This window comes from Ranitomeya imitator, chromosome 9 (assembly GCF_032444005.1).
Source record: "Ranitomeya imitator isolate aRanImi1 chromosome 9, aRanImi1.pri, whole genome shotgun sequence".
Taxonomy (NCBI): domain Eukaryota; kingdom Metazoa; phylum Chordata; class Amphibia; order Anura; family Dendrobatidae; genus Ranitomeya; species Ranitomeya imitator.
The window spans coordinates 135,771,034-135,792,557 of record NC_091290.1 but is presented as its reverse complement, the minus strand read 5'-3'; the positions used below and the strand labels follow the sequence as shown (position 1 = coordinate 135,792,557).

Below are 21,524 nucleotides of genomic sequence, written 5' to 3'. Positions count from 1 at the left end.
GCATTTGAAAGACCCTGGTGGATAGTCCGCGTCCTGCCCTGTTCCCCTATCTACCAGCATCCCCAGATCTTTCTCTGATTAGTAGGTCGTTGCGGTGTGACATCGTACCAAGCCTACTAGTTAGAAAAATCCAGCAGGTAGGAGAAACTTTGCAGGGATCTGAGCCCGCAGCCACAGACCAGGGTCCTGCAAAATATTTTTGCTCAATCTGTAGACAGAAGATGCGCCATGAATTTGTCGTGTCTGGCTACACACGTTCACAACTTTTACTTATACCCCCCCCCTTGGTTGGATTACTTTAGCCCTGTATTTGGCACCATACATGTGGCATACCGTACTTATTAAAAAGTTTAACAACCTTTGGGACACCGTTACCAGACACTTTTCCATCGCAGGTTCCCAACATTCAGACCTTCAGTAATCAGTTGTCCCCTAATGGATCAATAGGATACAATTAATTTACCTTGTATGACCCCCTACATACAAAGAGGCAACATCAGCCGGACCCCCAATAAGGACACAACAGGCACAACCCTGGTAATCTAGATTTCACTGATCATTTATTGGACAATATTCGTTTTAGTTTTTTTATTTTCTCGGTCTCTGATCGTCAGTGCAAGCAAAAAAAAAAAGAATGTATCAAAGTAAACCTATGTGGAAATTAATTTGTAGCACAATCTCTGTGCTTGTGTCCAGGTGCAGATCTAGGGATGGAGCAGTTGTGTTCTCGCCTCTTGCTGCCTATGGGGTCCCCGCAATTTTATGACACATATTTACAGGCCATTGCACCAAAATTGAGGCTGGTGCCTATTTTTGCACAAAAAAAAACATGTAATGTACTTCATGGACCATGTGGGATTACACAATATAATATACAGACGTCTTTATTGCACAAAAGGAAATGTGGCCTAAAGGAACCGGTCAGATTTCTGCTTCCTCCCTCTATACGGTGTTTGGAAAATGCCAGCTATCATCCGGTCCTTGTTTATTGTGACATAGAAAACTTTTTTAAGCATGACCCATTTACCCTTTATTGCCCCCTCCCTGCCAGTTAATTGCCCACCAAACCCCCCCGAATGTGTATTTCGATGGCTGGGTACAAGAAGTGCTGCGGCTGGAAGATTTGCCTAGCTTCTGAGGAATATGAGAAGTGTAGCCTTTTTCCTGGAGCCTGCTGGATCTTTCGGGAGAGTATTGTGCGCCCTATTGTAATGTCACAGGCTCAGCTGATGAGCTGTAATTCAGGGTAAGCAGCATGGACCAGAGGCGATGATGCAGCGGAGCTGGACTTGCTGGACGGCAGGTGCACCAGCGAGGAGCAGGGCAAGCAAAGCTGTAAGCAGTAGGGTTGAGCGACTTTTACTTTTTTAGGGTCGAGTCGGGTTTCACGAAACCCAACTATCTCAAAAGTCGAGTCAAGTGAAATCGGCCGATTATGGCAAAAAGTCGGGGATCGACCGAAGCACGAAACCCAATGCAAAGTCAGTGGGAAATCTATCTTTTTTCTCTCTCTCTCCCCTCCGTCCCTGAACAGAAAAGCTGGTGTTACACATTGCAAATCGCTACAGCGCACAAGCGACAAGATGGCGATAGGCGTCCACGCCCCTAAGACCTATGCCATCACTCTGCCCACGCTCCTTCATTGGCTGAAAAAATGGCGCCAAACGCGTCATACGAAATGCGACTTTGGCGCGAAGATCGCCAACCGCATGGCCGATCCCACACTAGGATCGGGTCGGGTTTCATGAAACCCGACTTTGCCAAAAGTCGGCGACTTTTGAATTTGTCCGATCCGTTTCGCTCAAGCCTAATAAGCAGTAAAGGTAGTGGAGGTGGGGAGAGGGCAGTTATATACAGGAACAGTAGAGAAGTCTATGAAATTAGGCATCTTGCAGGAGGGATGTATCAGAATTGTAGTGTGCAATGGCACCAAAGCAGCAGTAATGAGAAGTTAAACAGGTACCTTTAAAGGAGAAAAGTGTTTGTAGCTGGTCGCTTCACTCAGCAAGATCTTATTAGAAGAGAAGAGTTAGTATCTTGTAGCCTGATACAGCAGAGCCGAGTAGCAATAGCAACAGGATTTAATGGACTGAGCTGTGAGGAGGATAATGAGCCACTTGGCAAGAACATCTAGAGTAAGATGAGGCTAGGTTCCACAAAAGAACAATGTAGCAAGGTGCTACACCTGAATACTCAGGCTGCTTATAGCTGCCCGATCCGCTCCATGCCGGTCAGCACCTAAACAACTGTTACAATCTTGGTTCTGAAAGGAGCACTAGCCAGGGACATCTTGGCGAAGAGCCACCACCTAGTTAGGGATCAATTTTCAACCCGTTGTTCCTATGACGGGTGGGTACTATGATGCAGCATGTAACAAATCAATTATTTTTTATTAATTAGAAGTCCAATAACTGTAAACTTATGGCTTTCTCATGATACCCGGGTTTAACATAAAGCATAAGGTCTTCGTCATCACAGATTCTACGTCTTCTTTTTAAGGGACTCCAGTCTTTTCGACAGATCTTCAAAGTCAATATCCTCATATGCAGAGGGGTCATTAGTTGGCGACTGCTGGGCTGGGCTGACCGGTACGGACGGAAGCTTTGGTAAAGTTAGGTGGTCAAAGTTCCCGGGGGCAGTTGCGCCTGGTTTGATGCCAGCACCTGCAAGTGACAAGAAATGACGCCACCGTCAGGGTCATAGTGATACAATGGACCATTGATCATCTGGCCTAGGAGAGGTTAAAGAATACATTTTTTTTAAAGTTTGGACTCTATGGGTCTCAGGCCTCGCTTCAATGCATACGTCAACCCTTACACCGCCTATAGGGATGTGACATTACATCACTAGTCTAATATCTGTGGTTTCCATTTGCACTTACCATTATCAGGTGCAGGAGAAACCTGTGGGTCCAGTCCGGGGGATTTCAGCTGATAAAACACAAAGAAAACACAGTTACTTGGTTATAATGTGGTCAGGTAGGTAAATCAACAATGGACCTAAGGGTACCGTCACACACTGCCATTTCAATCGCTACGACGGTACGATTCGTGACGTTCCAGCGATATCGTTACGATCAGGGATCCTGCTGAGAATCGTACGTCGTAGCAGATCGTTTAGAACTTTCTTTCGTCGCTGGATCTCCCGCTGTCATCGCTAGATCGGTGTGTGTGACACCGATCTAGCGATGCGATCTAGCGATGCGTTCGCTTGTAACCAGGGTAAACATCGGGTTACTAAGCGCAGGGCCGCGCTTAGTAACCCGATGTTTACCCTGGTTACAAGCGTAAAACTAACAAAAAAAAAAACAGCACATACTTACATTCTGGTGTCAGGTCCCTTGCCGTCTGCTTCCCGCACTGTGACTGCCGGCCGTAAGCGCGGTCCTGCACTTAGTAACCCGATGTTTACCCTGGTTACCCGGGGACCTCGGCATCATTGGTCGCTGGAGAGCGGTCTGTGTGACAGCTCCCCAGCGACCACACTACGATTTACCTACGATAACGGCCAGGTCATATCGCTGGTCGTGATCGTAGGTAAATCGTATAGTGTGACGGTACCCTAAAAGGCCTCAGTAGCTCCGGTTATAATTGATTGATTTATTACATATAGTAAGTTTTTGCCAGTTAGACTTACAAGCTCTGCAGACCTTTCCATAAATTTAGTTTTTATGGTTCACTTCCTCCCCGACATGCAAACCCACTGTAAGCAACTTTCTTAAAAAAAAAAATTCTACAATCTTGCTTTTGCAGACAGTCTGTAACTCCTTTATCTAGCTGAGTGATCTGTTGCAAAATCTCAATCTCCCTTCTGTCAGCTTTAGAAATAGCAGCAGGGAGGGGAAAGGGTTTGTGCATGCACCCAGTGTGGAGAGTGGAGAAGGCATCTACAGTCTCAGGGAGATTAAAGAAAACAAGCTATAGAAAAGTCAGAAACATTAAGAGGGAATAAGTGCAGGATAGAAGCTGTGCTAATATATGACAATGAAACCAGCAGTATCCTAGATACATACAGACCTCACATACAGCCTATATTATTGGGGTAGACATACAGACTTCACATCCAGCCTATATTACTGGGAGAGACACACACCTCACATCCATCCTGTATTACTGAGAGAGACACTCAGACCTCACATCTAGCTTTATTACTGGGAGAGACACACAGACTTCAAATCCAGCCTATATTACTGAGAGAGACACACAGACCTCACATCCAGCCTATATTACAGGGAGAGACACACAGACCTCACATACAGCCTATATTACTGGGAGAGACACTGAGCTCACATCCAGCCTATATTACTGGGAGAGACACACAGATCTCACATCCAGCCTATATTACTGGTAGAGACACTGAGCTCACATCCAGCCTATATTACTGGGAGAGACACACAGACCTCACATACAGCCTATATTACTGGGAGAGACACTGAACTCACATCCAGCCTATATTACTGGGAGAGACACACAGATCTCACATCCAGCCTATATTACTGGTAGAGACACAGACCTCACATCCAGCCTATATTACTGGGAGAGACACACAGATCTCACATCCAGCCTGTATTACTGGGAGAGACACACAGAGCTCACATCCAGCCTATATTACTGGGAGAGACATACAGAGCTCACATCCAGCCTATATTACTGGGAGAGACACACAGACCTCACATCCAGCCTATATTACTGGGAGAGACACACAGACCTCACATCCAGCCTATATTACTGGGAGAGACACACAGATCTCACATCCAGCCTATATTACTGGGAGAGACACACAGATCTCACATCCAGCCTATATTACTGGTAGAGACACAGAGCTCACATCCAGCCTATATTACTGGTAGAGACACACAGACCTCACATCCAGCCTATATTACTGGGAGAGACACAGACCTCACATCCAGCCTATATTACTGGGAGAGACACAGACCTCACATCCAGCCTATATTACTGGGAGAGACACACAGATCTCACATCCAGCCTATATTACTGGGAGAGACACACAGATCTCACATCCAGCCTATATTACTGGGGGAGACACTCAGACCTCGCATCTAGCTTTATTACTGGGAAACACGTAGATCTCACGTCCAGCCTATATTACTGGGAGAGACACTCCCACAAAAGAAAACTTTTGATCAGTTTGTAAACTGCATTTCAGGCGGACGGAAATAGAATGAAGGCTTGAAGATTGTAGACTGAAACTTAGGTCAACCTTATTAGCCAAAGGTATCCACTAACACGTCAAACATGTCCAAAAACAACATCCGCAGACCAATGGGACTCCCATCGATCCTGAGAACAGGTCAAGCACAATCCACTGCATGAATGGAGCGGGAGTGACCATGTGCCACTCTCTGTGAAAGGTTTTTTGGTTGCACGTGCTTACAATGATTCCAATTACACCGGAGAGATTGGGACCCCCGTTCTTGTGATTTGTCGGTTGAATCCACCAGCGATCACACATTTATCCCCCATCCTGTAGATACTAATACTACTGTTTTGCACTTACAGAGTCATAGGATGGATGAAAGCCGGGGACTGGTGGTTTTCCTTTTGGAGGTGGCTGTATAAAAGTGCATTCCTCATAGATTCCTACGTCAGGAGTCGTCTGCTACAAAGTTAGGGATAAATAATGAGTGCCACACTGGATCTACATTTCTTAGCAATGTACGGTGCAGATTGTACTGTACGCTTTATACTTACTGTAATCTGGGGATAAGGACCTCGAGGTCCATTGCTTCTGAAGTCACCCCCACCGCCTCCGCCTCTGCCGCCAGGTCCTCCTTTTTTGTCATTATTTGTAAAATCTATGGGACGTCCGTCAACTTCAAATCCAGTAGGGGCTTCAGCCTGGAAAGTAATTAATCACTTAATGTATCCGTCATAGAGGAAGCAAAATGGGATTGACATAGTCAGATCGACTCACCATCGCCCGGGCGTCTGGCTCATACTGGACGTTGTAATTTTTGGCAATCTCAATCAGGTATCTCTCCACCAGGATTTTTGGAGGGGCTTCCGGGCTTAATTTGTGCATCAGCTGTTTATATGGGACAATTCATGGTTTAGTACAAAATATTAAAGGTAAATCCGCCCCACATCGATCCCCTCTCTTTTAGGGGATGTCCTCCTTTTGGGACAATATGGGGTTTAAAAACATTTTAACTATTGGGTTTTGTTAGCCCATAATACGTGCCATTAAGTAAAAAAAAAAGATGGACAACCCCTTCTAATCTATCCTTGGACTTACTCTTTCACTAACTGTTCCGATCTGATTTGTCCTGCACAGGTTTCCGTATTCTTTGCTGTATTTATTACAAAGTTGGTTGGCCACCTGGAATAAAAACAGAAAGTTTGACTTTTTCGTGGTCCTACAAGTCGATTCTTCACAATAATGGTGCACCGAGGTCAAAGCTCCAACCCCTGCAGAACCCATTGGCCACCCGAGATTTTCGGCTGCACCTTGTGGTGTCGGTTTCTCTTGAACCCGGTGATCTGGATTTACGATAATAAAGTAAATCCATTGTGCAAACTTCGTGGTGAATCCGGTAAAACCGGAAAAGCATCTGAGTCAATGTTGTGCAAGTGTTTTGCCCACCGCTGATAACTATGATCTTTGCCCATCCATCAGCGGACCATAAAGGCAGGAGCGCTAGTGAATGCAGCGAGCGTGGCCACCATGGCCGTCAGCGGTAGGGGAGTTTTGTGGCATATGAAAAATCGTCCATATTTTTCCAATTTTTTTTTTCTTTTTTTTTGCCAGCAAAGAAGGAGAATAACAAATTAACTAGAGTTTACTGTGGAGGTTGGTGTAAATTACATCACAAATATTCATCTGCCCCATAGCACTTGGAGATGGGACTTTTTTTTAGCCCCAAGATGAGATGACCCTGATTTATTCTGCATATCCAATCAGCAGCAAATTTATTTACGGTATTTTTAATTTGTTGAAAGTACTGTTTGGTTTTCTCTTGTGGAGACTGAGGTGGTGTAAGGAGTCTTATGGGCTGTAGGTTTCTTCAAAAAGTTTTCTTATCAGGACAACCCCATCTCCATCTCTTATAAGGACTTATAGAGAATATAAAGGGATTATCCACTTCTTTCACTTTTGGGGGGAATGTATGGAGGTCATCGATGGGGATTCAATAATTTCTTCACTATTGGGGGATGTACAATGATCAAAGAGGGGGATCCTCCACTTTTTTCCACTATTGGGGATACATAGAGGACATAGAGGGGGATCCTTCACTTATTTCACTATTGTGGGATACATATAGGACATAGAGGGGGATCCTTCACTTATTTCACTATTGGGGGATACATATAGGACATAGAGGGGGATCCTTCACTTATTTCACTATTGTGGGATACATAGAGGACATTGAGGGGGATCTTCCACTTTTTTTCCACTATTCTGGGATACATAGAGGGGGATTCTTCACTTATTTCACTATTGGGGATAAATAGAGAGCATAGAGGGGGATTCTTCACTTATTTCACTATTGGGGGATACATAGAGGACATAGAGGGGGATCCTTCACTTATTTCCCTATTGGGGATACGTAGAGGACATAGAGGGGGATCCTTCACTTATTTCCCTATTGGGGATACATAGAGGTCATAGAGGGGGATTCTTCACTTATTTCACTATTGGGGGATACATAGAGGACATATAGGGGGATCCTTCACTTATTTCACTATTGTGGGATACCTAGAGGGGGATCCTTCACTTATTTCACTATTGGGGGATACATAGAGGACATAGAGAGGGATCCTTCACTTATTTCACTATTGTGAGATACCTAGAGGGGGATCCTTCACTTATTCCACTATTGGGGGATACATAGAGGACATAGAGGGGGATCCTTCACTTATTTCACTATTGGGGGATACATAGAGGACATAGAGGGGGATCCTTCACTTATTTCACTATTGTGGGATACCTAGAGGGGGATCCTTCACTTATTCCATTATTGGGGGATACATAGAGGGGATCCTTCACTTATTCCACTATTGGGGGATACATAGAGGACATAGAGGGGGATCCTTCACTTATTTCACTATTGGGGGATACATAGAGGGGATCCTTCACTTATTCCACTATTGGGGGATACATAGAGGACATAGAGTGGGATCCTTCACTTATTTCACTATTGGGGGATACATAGAGGACATAGAGGGGGATCCTTCACTTATTTCCATATTGCGGATACATAGAGGACATAGAGGGGGATTCTTCACTTATTTCCCTATTGGGGATACATAGAGGACATAGAGGGGGATCCTTCACTTATTTCCCTATTGGGGATACATAGAGGACATAGAGGGGGACCCTTCACTTATTTCCCTATTGGGGATACATAGAGGACATAGAGGGGGATTCTTCACTTATTTCACTATTGAGGATACATAGAGGGGGATCCTTCACTTATTTCCCTATTGGGGATACATAGAGGACATAGAGGGGGATCCTTCACTTATTTCCCTATTGGGGATACATAGAGGACATAGAGGGGGATCCTTCACTTATTTCCCTATTGAGGATACATAGAGGACATAGAGGGGGATCCTTCACTTATTTCCCTATTGGGGATACATAGAGGACATAGAGGGGGATCCTTCACTTATTTCCCTATTGGGGATACATAGAGGACATAGAGGGGGATCCTTCACTTATTTCACTATTGGGGATACATAGAGGGCTTGTTCTAGTCCTGTAGGTCTCTATTGTATCATTATTACAATTTCTTCCACTTCAGAGTACCGTAATTAATATTTCAAGCACATATTTCATTCCTGAACCACTTACTATCTTTAATTCAGAGATTTCTATCAGACGTGGAGCAGCCCAGATGACAGTAGACACGGCCTCGGCCAGACCTGGGTCCAGCTCCCTGCAGAGAGTACATCTGATTATTAATATATACTAATGTAACTATTATTATTACATCAGAGATAATTAGTTATAACACTCCTCTCGGCTCTGTAGTTATTGCACTTGCTCTTCTATGACTTTTCAATATCCAATAGTTTAGGTGGCAAATCCACCACTTCAAGAGGACCGTTGTCCATTATTTTTGTTTTTATTTTATTCCCCCTACATATTCTGTTTTTTTTCCTTTTTTAAAATCCATCATATGGTTCCAGAGATATGGGCCTTTTTATTTATTTTTTTCCAAGCGGGCGGTGCTCACAGGATCCTCTGGGGCGTGTCTCTAGGCTGCTCTGCTTCATTAACCTATGGGCAACTTTGACTTGGTAACGACCATAAAATAAGAACTAAATGAAAAGGTCCATATCTCTGGAAATATATAGCTCAGACCACAAAATGCGGATTTGTGAAACCGGCCTTACTGTCTATCTAATCGGAATCTTGAAGCCAAGACACAGTTTTGAGTCTTGAACCTGGATGAAAGGACAAAGGACCGGCTCCGGGCGCTCATCGCAGACAAGCATAAAATCTGCTCCATAATACTAGCGCATGCTGTTATTTTTTTTATGAGGCCAGTGTGCAAAATGACCCTTGTACAATAGCAAAATAAGACAAACAAAATACGAACTTGAAACACGCATGTGTGAACAATCCCCTAAGGACCTAAGTGCAGATTTCAGCTCTGCTCCCCAGACTTACTTCATGGACTGAATTAATCCGAATCGTGCCAGGAGCAGGTCGCAGTACAGCTCTAGGATCTCCATCGCTTCCACCATATAGTCCTCCCGGATTATATGTTCCACCCGGATCCTCGCTCTCTCATCCTTCCGGCATGATAAATAGTCGGCGATCTCCTTCCGAGATTTCATTGCCATTTCAGCTATTGGAAGGAAGATAATGTGATTAAAACTATAGCTTATTGGAATTCTAGTGCCATCACATTCCCTATCTTGACAACTGACAACTTCTGCTTAAAGAGTAACAGTTGTTTTAATTTTTCTTCCATAAATTATTAGTGTGTGGGAAAATAAGACACTTTGTAATATATCTTATCAGAGAGATCTGCTTCTTTTTCCTCCTGATCTTTTACTCTCGATCTGTTAAGCACTGGGATTCTCCCACTGCGCAGGGTAGATTCCAAGCCTTGTCTGCCTCTGCGGTCTCACATTTTGCTTCAGCCGCAGTGGGAGCTGCTCAGCAAAGATGTCGGTCCCAGCTTCTTGCCCAGACTTGTAAAGTTTACTTGGTTACTGCTGGTTCTCCAGCCAAAGCTATAGTAACTAGCAATAGGCAGCGGCGAACAGGCCTTCCAGAGGCTAAGTCCAGAAATCACCATATTGAGCATGCTCCTCATGCTCGTCAGGTGGCGACATCTCATTAGTGGTCGGTCGTCAGCTGCTCGGTTGACATGGCAGTTCCTGATTGGTCCACGAGCAAGGTCCTGTCTGACTGGACTTGAACTGGAAAGTAGAAAAGGTTTCCTGGAATGCATGCCTGTGTGCTAAGATAATTTATGTGTGTGGAACATTACGGTAGTGTGGACTTGTCTGCGTGTGCTCAGGTCAGGTGTGTAGCCTTTAGAATTCCTACACCTCCGGAGAGGAGTTTGTGTGCGTGCACATGCTGTGATTGTGTCCACTACCTGTTCCTATGCCCCAGTCTGGGTTGAGTTCTTCTGTAAAGTTAACAGGGTCCGTGTTTAGCGCCATACCAGCTCTGTTAGTGTGTGCGAGTGACACAGCTCTACTGCAGAGCATCTTTTCTGTTACTGTGTGGAAGTGATACAGCTCTACTGCAGAGCATCTTTTCCGTTACTGTGTGCGATTGACACAGCTCTACTGCAGAGCATCTTTTCTGTTACTATGTGAAAGTGACACCGCTCTACTGCAGAGCATCTTTTCCGTTGCTGTGTGTGAGGGACACAGCTCTACTGCAGAACATCTTTTCTGTTACTATGTGAAAGTGACACAGCTCTACTGCAGAACATCTTTTCTGTTACTATGTGAAAGTGACACAGCTCTACTGCAGAGCATCTTTTCTGTTACTATGTGAAAGTGACACAGCTCTACTGCAGAGCATCTTTTCCGTTGCTGTGTGCGAGTGACACAACTCTACTGCAGAGCTTCTTTTCCATTGCTGGGTGCGAGTGACACAGCCTCGTCTGCTATACAATGAGTGACATGTAACTCAGTGCGAGCTAGCTATTGCTCGCTGTGTGTTCCACCATTGTTCACGTTAGCTGCAGTTTTCCATCTCTGTACGGTGGACCCTGGGTTGCGATCGCACTTCATCTTAATTTATATTTAGTGCGATCCGCCAACCCTAACACAATCCATGGGTAAAATGTTTATTCCGCGAAGACAGATTTTTCTATTACTGAGATACAAGATGACAATTGGTGCTGTTATAATTCTATGGAGAGGGGTGGAGCTAGTGGAACAGACAGACATTCTAGGGAGGAGCTGGTGGAACACACAGACATTCTAGGGAGGAGCTAGTGGAACACACAGACATTTTAGGGAGGAGCTAGTGGAACACACAGACATTCTAGGAAGGAGCTAGTGGAACACAGACAATCTAGGGAGGAGCTAGTGGAACACAGATATTCTAAGGAGGAGCTAGTGGAACACAGACATTCTAGGGAGGAAATAGTGGAACACAGACATTTTGGGGAGGAGCTAGTGGAACACAGACATTCTAGGGAGGAGCTAGTGGAACACACAGACATTCTAGGGAGGAGCTAGTGGAACACAGACGTTCTAGGGAGGAGCTAGTGGAACACACATTCTAGGGAGGAGATAGTGGAACACAGACATTCTGGGGAGGAGCTAGTGGAACACACAGACATTCTAGGGAGGAGCTGGTGGAACACACAGACATTCTAGGGAGGAGCTAGTGGAACACAAACATTCTAGGGAGGAGCTAGAGGAGCACACAGACATTAGAGGGAGGAGCTAGTGGAACACACAGACATTCTAGGGAGGAGCTAGAGGAGCACACAGACATTAGAGGGAGGAGCTAGTGGAACACACAGACATTCTAGGGTGGAGCTAGTGGAACACAGACATTCTGGGGAGGAGCTAGTGGAACACACAGACATTCTAGGGAGGAGCTGGTGGAACACACAGACATTCTAGGGAGGAGCTAGTGGAACACAAACATTCTAGGGAGGAGCTAGAGGAGCACACAGACATTAGAGGGAGGAGCTAGTGGAACACACAGACATTCTAGGGTGGAGCTAGTGGAACACACAGACATTCTAGGGAGGAGCTGGTGAAACGCACAGACATTCTAGGGAGGAGCTAATGGAACACACAGACATTCTAGGGAGGAGCTAGAGAAGCACACAGACATTCTAGGGAGGAGCTAGTGGAACACACAGACATTCTAGGGTGGAGTTAGTGGAACACACAGACATTCTAGGGAGGAGCTGGTGGAACACATAGACATTCTAGGGAGGAGCTAGTGGAACACACAGACATTCTAGGGAGGAGCTAGTGGAACACACAGACATTCTAGGGAGGAGCTGGTGGAGCACACAGACATTCTAGGGAGGAGCTAGAGGAACACACAGACATTCTAGGGAGGAGCTAGTGGAACACACAGACATTCTAGGGAGGAGCTAGAGGAACACACAGACATTCTAGGGAGGAGCTAGAGAAGCACACAGACATTCTAGGGAGGAGCTAGTGGAACACACAGACATTATAGGGAGGAGCTAGTGGAACACACAGACATTCTAGGGTGGAGTTAGTGGAACACACAGACATTCCGCTACACGATCTCCTGAAACCACAGTTACAGCTCTCCATAGAACTTTATAAGCACCAACTATCACCTCCTATTTCAGTCAATATTAACTGAAGACCGATTTTATCCATGAACTGAGTATTTTGAAAAAAAAAAAAGATGAATCCAAGAGGAGAAAGAAGCGGATTTCTCCGATATAATACAAAGTTTCTTATTTTCACGAGTATTATTGATTTATGAAATAAAATGATGTCCGGACTGATCGCTGATTTCTCGACCCGAATTTACAGCCTTATATATGCCTATGAGGTTTTTGAATATACAGGTCCTTCTCAAAAAATTAGCATATAGTGTTAAATTTCATTATTTACCATAATGTAATGATTACAATTAAACTTTCATATATTATAGATTCATTATCCACCAAACTGAAATTTGTCAGGTCTTTTATTGTTTTAATACTGATGATTTTGGCATACAACTCCTGATAACCCAAAAAAACGGTCTCAATAAATTAGCATATCAAGAAAAGGTTCTCTAAACCAGAGGTCCCCAACTCCAGTTCTCAAGGCCCACCAACATGTCATGTTTTCAGGATTTCCTTAGTCTTGCCCAGGTAATAATTGCATCACCTGTGCAATGCAAAGGAAATCCTGAAAACATGACCTGTTGGTGGGCCTTGAGGACTGGAGTTGGGGACCTCTGCTCTAAACGACCTATTACCCTAATCTTCTGAATCAACTAATTAACTCTAAACACATGCAAAAGATACCTGAGGCTTTTATAAACTCCCTGCCTGGTTCATTACTCAAAACCCCCATCATGGGTAAGACTAGCGACCTGACAGATGTCAAGAAGGCCATCATTGACACCCTCAAGCAAGAGGGTAAGACCCAGAAAGAAATTTCTCAACAAATAGGCTGTTCCCAGAGTGCTGTATCAAGGCACCTCAATGGTAAGTCTGTTGGAAGGAAACAATGTGGCAGAAAACGCTGTACAACGAGAAGAGGAGACCGGACCCTGAGGAAGATTGTGGAGAAGGACCGATTCCAGACCTTGGGGAACCTGAGGAAGCAGTGGACTGAGTCTGGTGTGGAAACATCCAGAGCCACCGTGCACAGGCGTGTGCAGGAAATGGGCTACAGGTGCCGCATTCCCCAGGTAAAGCCACTTTTGAACCATAAACAGCGGCAGAGGCGCCTAACCTGGGCTACAGAGAAGCAGCACTGGACTGTGGCTAAGTGGTCCCAAGTACTTTTTTCTGATGAAAGCAAATTTTGCATGTCATTCGGAAATCAAGGTGCCAGAGTCTGGAGGAAGACTAGGGAGAAGGAAATGCCAAAATGCCTGAAGTCCAGTGTCAAGTACCCACAGTCAGTGATGGTGTGGGGTGCCATGTCAGCTACTGGTGTTGGTCAGGAGATTTTGGAGCACTTCATGCTTCCATCGGCTGAAATGCTTTATGGAGATGAAGATTTCATTTTTCAGCACGACCTGGCACCTGCTCACAGTGCCAAAACCACTGGTAAATGGTTTACTGACCATGGTATTACTGTGCTCAATTGGCCTGCCAACTCTCCTGACCTGAACCCCATAGAGAATCTGTGGGATATTGTGAAGAGAAAGTTGAGAGACGCAAGACCCAACACTCTGGATGAGCTTAAGGCCGCTATTGAAGCATCCTGGGCCTCCATAACATCTCAGCAGTGTCACAGGCTGATTGCCTCCATGCCACGCCGCATTGAAGCAGTCATTTCTGCCAAAGGATTCCCGACCAAGTATTGAGTGCATGACTGAACATTATTATTTGTTGTTTTTTTTGTTTGTTATTAAAAAACACTTTTATTTGATTGGATGGGTGAAATATGCTAATTTATTGAGACAGGTTTTTTGGGTTATCAGGAGTTGTATGCCAAAATCATCAGTATTAAAACAATAAAAGACCTGACAAATTTCAGTTGGTGGATAATGAATCTATAATATATGAAAGTTTAATTGTAATCATTACATTATGGTAAATAATGAAATTTAACACTATATGCTAATTTTTGGAGAAGGACCTGTAGGTGAGGAGAGAAGCAGTCAGCCCAGATATCATGGTCTATACTCGGACCAGGAATGTTGGATGAATTAAATCAGCTGATGGTGTAGAAATTTGATACCACCATGGCCATAGTACATCACTAATAGACCCAGACTCACTTTTTTTCTTTTCCAGCAACTTCAAACGATTGATGGCCAGTCTCAGGTTGACCCGGAGGCGCTCACCCTTGAACCCACCCTTCAACATGTTTCCCCTTCCTTTAAATTAAAAGAAAAAAAATAATTAGCAAAATCTGTATTTTTTATTAACAACAAAATCAATAATATTTCTACGTATCCATGAGTATTTTCTTTACGGCAGTGTTACAGATCAGTATGGAATTGAAAAGTTAGGCAACTTTCTTATAAACTTTTTCACCATTATCAAAATCTGGGTGACACCTTGCCGTCAGCCTCAGTGTCATTCACTGACAGCAAACAGAGATTTGAAATGTTCAAGAAGTTGAGCTGAGAGTATACAATAGACTCGGAGCTGACAACTTCTTTTTTATTGTGAGCCCCATTGGGGACAGTGATGATAATGTGTGTAAACTGTAAAGCGCTGCGGAATATGTTAGCGCTATATAAAAATAAAGATTATTATTATTATTATTACTGCATCCACGGACTGGAAAAGTTGAAGATTTGCATATGAAAATTCTCCGAACAATGCTGTAAGAGTGTATGCACCCTTACTCATGGAGTAAGCGACATAGCGAATCAGAAGAACTATACTACATTTCTAATTGGGGTATTTACTAATAATATTATTACACCTACAGCATATTTGGATACGATCTTGGAGATGAGAACACTCCTTTAACCTCTCTCTTTCTTTTGGTATCTTTCCCTTCACTTTCAAAAACGTCTTCGCTCGATCAGAACTGTGCCGCTAATCACAGACCTGTCTCTAATCTTCCCCTCATCTCTAAACTCCTGGAATGTTTGGTCCACTCCCGTCTTATCCGCTTTCTCTCAGATAACTCTGTTCTCGACCCCTTACAATCTGGTTTCTGCTCTTTAAACTCTATTGAAACTGCCCTCACTAAAGTCTCTAATGACCTACTAACAGCTAAATCTAATGGTCACTACTCCATGCTGATTCTCCTGGATCTCTCCGCAGCATTCGACACTGTGGATCATCAGCTCCTCCTCAATATGCTCCACTCCATCGGCCTCAAGGAGTCCTGGTTCTCCTCCTATCTCTCTGTTCACTGTGTCTTTTGCTGTCTCCTCCTCTTCTCATCTTCCCCTTACTGTTGGGGTTCCTCAATAATCAGTCCTACGCCCCCTCATCAGTCCTAGGCCCCCTCCTCCTCTTCTCCTCTTATACTGCCCCTTTTGGACAAACCATCAGTAGATTCGGTTTTCAGTACCATCTCTATGCTGATGTCACCAATTAGACACATTGTCTCCTGACCACCCTAATACAAAACACCAGTGATTGTCTGTCCACTGTCTCTAACATTATGTCCTCCCTCCATTTGAATTGAATCTCCCCAAAACTGAACTTGCTGTGATTCCTCCCACTACTAACCTACCTGTACCCGACTTTGCAATTTCCTTGGGTGCGTGGTGCAACCATAACTCCAAGCCACACATTCGCTGTCTTGCGGTCATATTTGACACAAAACTTTCCTTTATTCCCTATACCCAATCAATCGCTTGCGAATGTCACCTGCACCTTGAAAACATCTCAAGAATCCGACCTTTTCTCACCTTTGAAACTGCTAAGACTCTTCCTGTCATTGTTATTCGCTCTCTTCTGGACTACTGAAACTCTCCTCTGATCGGTCTCCCTCTTATCAAACGTTCTCCTCTCCAATCCATCCTGGATGCAGCAGCCAGGGTGATATTTCTGACCAGCTGCTTCACTGATGCCTCCACCCTGTGCCAGCCATTGCACTGGTTGCCCAGCTGCTACAGAATACAATATAAACTTATCTCTCTCACCCACTAAGCTCTCCACAGTCCTGCACCACCCTATATCTCCCCCCTCATCTCTGTCTATCCCCCTACCCTTGCCCCCTAGTTGTTGTTCCTGGAACTACTGAGATGGGTGTTGGATAAAAGTCACGTTCCTTTTATCTCGGACATTGTTTATGTGTCGGTTTCTGTCGGCTCATTATCATGTGAAACTCTGAGCTCGCATCAATGACGAGGAACCTGAAAAACCGGTACGTGACTCGTCATCACGTGGCTTGTGGAATCAGACACCACAGCTGCCGATGTTTTCAGAGGAGCTCCGAATCCAGGACTCCAATATTTACTATGGAGGACCGACCATGGGAAGAAGTGATTGCTCTTGTAGACCCTTACATTTTCCGACCACTTTGCTTTCAGATAAATCATCTTTATTTCTTCTTAATTTGCCTTTTTAACCCCAAAACAATTTCTTTGCCTAAACTTCTTTTACTTTTGGATATACTTAGTCCTGTGGGAATTGCAGCAGAGGTCAATTCTCCGGAGTGACAAATGTCCCTTGTGCCGGCTTCATACATCCGACATTCACAATCCGAGCCTAGACGGTCCGAGGGTCTCCTCATATGTCCCTATATCGACTCGACAGGACATGTCGGTCCGTACTCTAATATTGGACTTGTACAACCTGTCTGTAAAGGGCAAACATGGCTACTTTGTTCGAAACAGCGCCCTGCCTGTCTGTGGGTTGTGTTTGGTATTGCAGCCAAGGTCCTTTGATATGAGGTTGATCCAGGTGCGAACATACCAATTTGTGCAGCCGCAGAGGGGCCCGACAAGTAAGAGGGCCACTACCGCCTACAAAGTAGGTAGAATTTTGCATACAGGTGAATTATTGGACTGCAAAGGACCAATATACTATTTTTGCACAAGGGCCTCTTTTCTCTATGTCCACCACTGGGTTGATCTTCAATACCACACACCACCTATAGTCAGGTGTGGCGCTGTTTTTGGGGAAAAAAAACCCTAAATCCTGGACAACCCCTTTAATAAGACCACTTCAATGATCCTACTACATTCACACTTGGCACAGATGCTAGTGAAGTCTGCTGCCGAGAGATTCTGTTGCAATTAAAGCAATAGTACAATCTACAACACTTGTGTCACCGCTACTAAAAATCACAAACTATGAACTAAGACACTAACAAACAAAAAAACAGCTACAAATTGTTACTTCTTTGTTAAGTATTTTTCCATTGTTTTAGTCTTCGCTACAGTATCGAATGAATTTATATAGCGAGATGTCATTCAGGATCGGTGCCATAAAACACCGCTATAATACGCCAGATAATAGAAAAGTCATAAAACGTATAATTCTGATGGAATAATACACTTACCTGAGCTCTCTCCCCGCAGCAGCGTCAGGAAGCAGTCTGGCAGGATATGTGATATTTACTGATGTGGGTAGGGAGGCACGTGTTCTGTACCGTGATGTCATCGCAGGGCGGGGATCATGTGATGTGTATGACCACATAGTGCCATACCTTACCTGGGTGTGTGGCTGCAGTACATACATAGCAGAGGTGGTGTGTACGCAAGAGCGGCACAAACAGGAAAATGCCAAAGCGAGCTAGTTATCCTGATGAATGTGCATGGATTTGCAGCAAGAGAGACCCTAACTGCAAAAAATACAGCCACACTTACCTATAACAGTGCCAACTATACTGATCTATAACACTGCCAGTGCTCCATAACAGTGCCAGCCACAGTAATGCATAACAGTGCCAAGCAATGCCCCATAATAGTGTCACCCAGTATCACATAACAGTGCCAATCACAGTGATTCATAAAAGTGCCAATCACAGTGATCCATTACAGTGCCAAGCAATGCCCCATAACTCTGCCAGCGGCCGTGATCCATAACATTGCCAGCCTGAGTACCATGAAAATAAGAGTGTCAGTCATAGTGTCTCATAACAGTATCAAGCAGTGTCCCATAACAATACCAGCCACAGTGATCCATAACAATACCAGCCACAGTGATCCATAACAGTACCAGTCACAGTGATCCATAACAATACCAGCCACAGTGTCCCATAACAGTACCAGCCACAGTGATCCATAACAATACCAGCCACAGTGATCCATAACAGTACCAGTCACGGTGATCCATAACAGTACCAGCCACAGTGATCCATAACAGTACCAGCCACAGTGATCCAAAACAGTACCAGCCACAGTGATCCAAAAGAGTACCAGCCACAGTGATCCATAACAGTACCAGCCACAGTGATCCATAACAGTACCAGCCACAGTGATCCAAAACAGTACCAGCCACAGTGATCCAAAACAGTACCAGCCACAGTGATCCATAACAGTACCAGCCACAGTGATCCATAACAGTACCAGTCACAGTGATCCATAACAGTACCAGCCACAGTGATCCAAAACAGTACCAGCCACAGTGATCCATAACAGTACCAGCCACAGTGATCCATAACAGTACCAGCCACAGTGATCCAAAACAGTACCAGCCACAGTGATCCATAACAGTACCAGCCACAGTGATCCATAACAGTACCAGCCACAGTGATCCATAACAGTACCAGTCACAGTGATCCATAACAGTACCAGCCACAGTGATCCATAACAGTACAAGCCACAGAGATCCATAACAGTACCAGCCACAGAGATCCATAACAGTACCAGCCACAGTGATCCATAACAGTACCAGCCACAGTGATCCATAACAGTACCAGCCACAGAGATCCATAACAGTACCAGCCACAGTGATCCATAACAGTACCAGCCACAGAGATCCATAACAGTACCAGCCACAGTGATCCATAACAATACCAGCCACAGTGTCCCATAACAGTACCAGCCACAGTGATCCATAACAATACCAGCCACGGTGATCCATAACAGTACCAGTCACGGTGATCCATAACAGTACCAGCCACAGTGATCCATAACAGTACCAGCCACAGTGATCCAAAACAGTACCAGCCACAGTGATCCAAAAGAGTACCAGCCACAGTGATCCATAACAGTACCAGCCACAGTGATCCATAACAGTACCAGCCACAGTGATCCAAAACAGTACCAGCCACAGTGATCCAAAACAGTACCAGCCACAGTGATCCATAACAGTACCAGCCACAGTGATCCATAACAGTACCAGTCACAGTGATCCATAACAGTACCAGCCACAGTGATCCAAAACAGTACCAGCCACAGTGATCCATAACAGTACCAGCCACAGTGATCCATAACAGTACCAGCCACAGTGATCCAAAACAGTACCAGCCACAGTGATCCATAACAGTACCAGCCACAGTGATCCATAACAGTACCAGCCACAGTGATCCATAACAGTACCAGTCACAGTGATCCATAACAGTACCAGCCACAGTGATCCATAACAGTACAAGCCACAGAGATCCATAACAGTACCAGCCACAGAGATCCATAACAGTACCAGCCACAGTGATCCATAACAGTACCAGCCACAGTGATCCATAACAGTACCAGCCACAGAGATCCATAACAGTACCAGCCACAGTGATCCATAACAGTACCAGTCACAGTGATCCATAACAGTACCAGCCACAGTGATCCATAACAGTACCAGCCACAGTGATCCATAACAGTACCAGCCACAGAGATCCATAACAGTACCAGCCACAGTGATCCATAACAGTACCAGCCACAGTGATCCATAACAGTACCAGTCACAGTGATCCATAACAGTACCAGCCACAGTGATCCATAACAGTACCAGCCACAGTGATCCATAACAGTACCAGCCACAGTGATCCATAACAGTACCAGTCACAGTGATCCATAACAGTACCAGCCACAGTGATCCATAACAGTACCAGCCACAGTGATCCATAACAGTACCAGTCACAGTGATCCATAACAGTACCAGCCACAGTGATCCATAACAGTACCAGCCACAGTGATCCATAACAGTACCAGCCACAGTGATCCATAACAGTACCAGCCACAGTGATCCATAACAGTACCAGCCACAGTGATCCATAACAGTACCAGCCACAGTGATCCATAACAGTACCAGCCACAGTGATCCATAACAGTACCAGCCACAGTGATCCATAACAGTACCAGCCACAGTGATCCATAACAGTACCAGCCACAGTGATCCATAACAGTACCAGCCACAGTGATCCATAACAGTACCAGCCACAGTGATCCATAACAGTACCAGCCACAGTGATCCATAACAGTACCAGCCACAGTGATCCATAACAATACCAGCCACAGTGATCCATAACAGTACCAGCCACAGTGATCCATAACAGTACCAGCCACAGTGATCCAAAACAGTACCAGCCACAGTGATCCATAACAGTACCAGCCACAGTGATCCATAACAGTACCAGCCACAGTGATCCATAACAGTACCAGTCACAGTGATCCATAACAGTACCAGCCACAGTGATCCATAACAGTACCAGCCACAGAGATCCATAACAGTACCAGCCACAGAGATCCATAACAGTACCAGCCACAGTGATCCATAACAGTACCAGTCACAGTGATCCATAACAGTACCAGCCACAGTGATCCATAACAGTACCAGCCACAGTGATCCATAACAGTACCAGCCACAGTGATCCATAACAGTACCAGCCACAGTGATCCATAACAGTACCAGCCACAGTGATCCATAACAGTACCAGCCACAGTGATCCATAACAATACCAGCCACAGTGATCCATAACAGTACCAGTCACAGTGATCCATAACAGTACCAGCCACAGTGATCCATAACAGTACCAGCCACAGTGATCCAAAACAGTACCAGC

At 44.8% G+C, this 21,524-nt stretch overlaps 1 protein-coding gene across 1 annotated transcript; it reads right to left on the bottom strand.

The window, feature by feature from the left end:
* Positions 1 to 543: 543 nt before the first annotated feature.
* LOC138649055 (IST1 homolog) lies at positions 544 to 18,131 on the bottom strand. Its single transcript, XM_069739149.1, has 10 exons — positions 18,087 to 18,131; positions 14,890 to 14,988; positions 9,637 to 9,817; positions 8,815 to 8,899; positions 6,256 to 6,339; positions 5,935 to 6,045; positions 5,712 to 5,858; positions 5,518 to 5,619; positions 2,882 to 2,930; positions 544 to 2,663 (listed from the first exon to the last, which is right to left on the bottom strand). Exons 2-10 carry the CDS (start codon positions 14,975 to 14,977, stop codon positions 2,482 to 2,484), a joined length of 1,029 nt encoding a protein of 342 aa, XP_069595250.1. The 5' UTR covers positions 14,978 to 14,988; positions 18,087 to 18,131; the 3' UTR covers positions 544 to 2,481.
* Positions 18,132 to 21,524: the final 3,393 nt, after the last annotated feature.

Excerpts from the sequence above, each read along its gene's own strand:
- LOC138649055 (XM_069739149.1), bottom strand. The coding sequence starts at position 14,977 with ATGTTGAAGGGTGGGTTCAAGGGTGAGCGCCTCCGGGTCAACCTGAGA. Across the intron at positions 8,900-9,636 it reads GGATTAATTCAGTCCATGAA|GGAGCTGGACCCAGGTCTGG; the intron begins GTAAGTCTGGGG and ends TACTCTCTGCAG. Across the intron at positions 2,931-5,517 it reads TTCATCCATCCTATGACTCT|CTGAAATCCCCCGGACTGGA; the intron begins GTAAGTGCAAAA and ends GTGTTTTATCAG.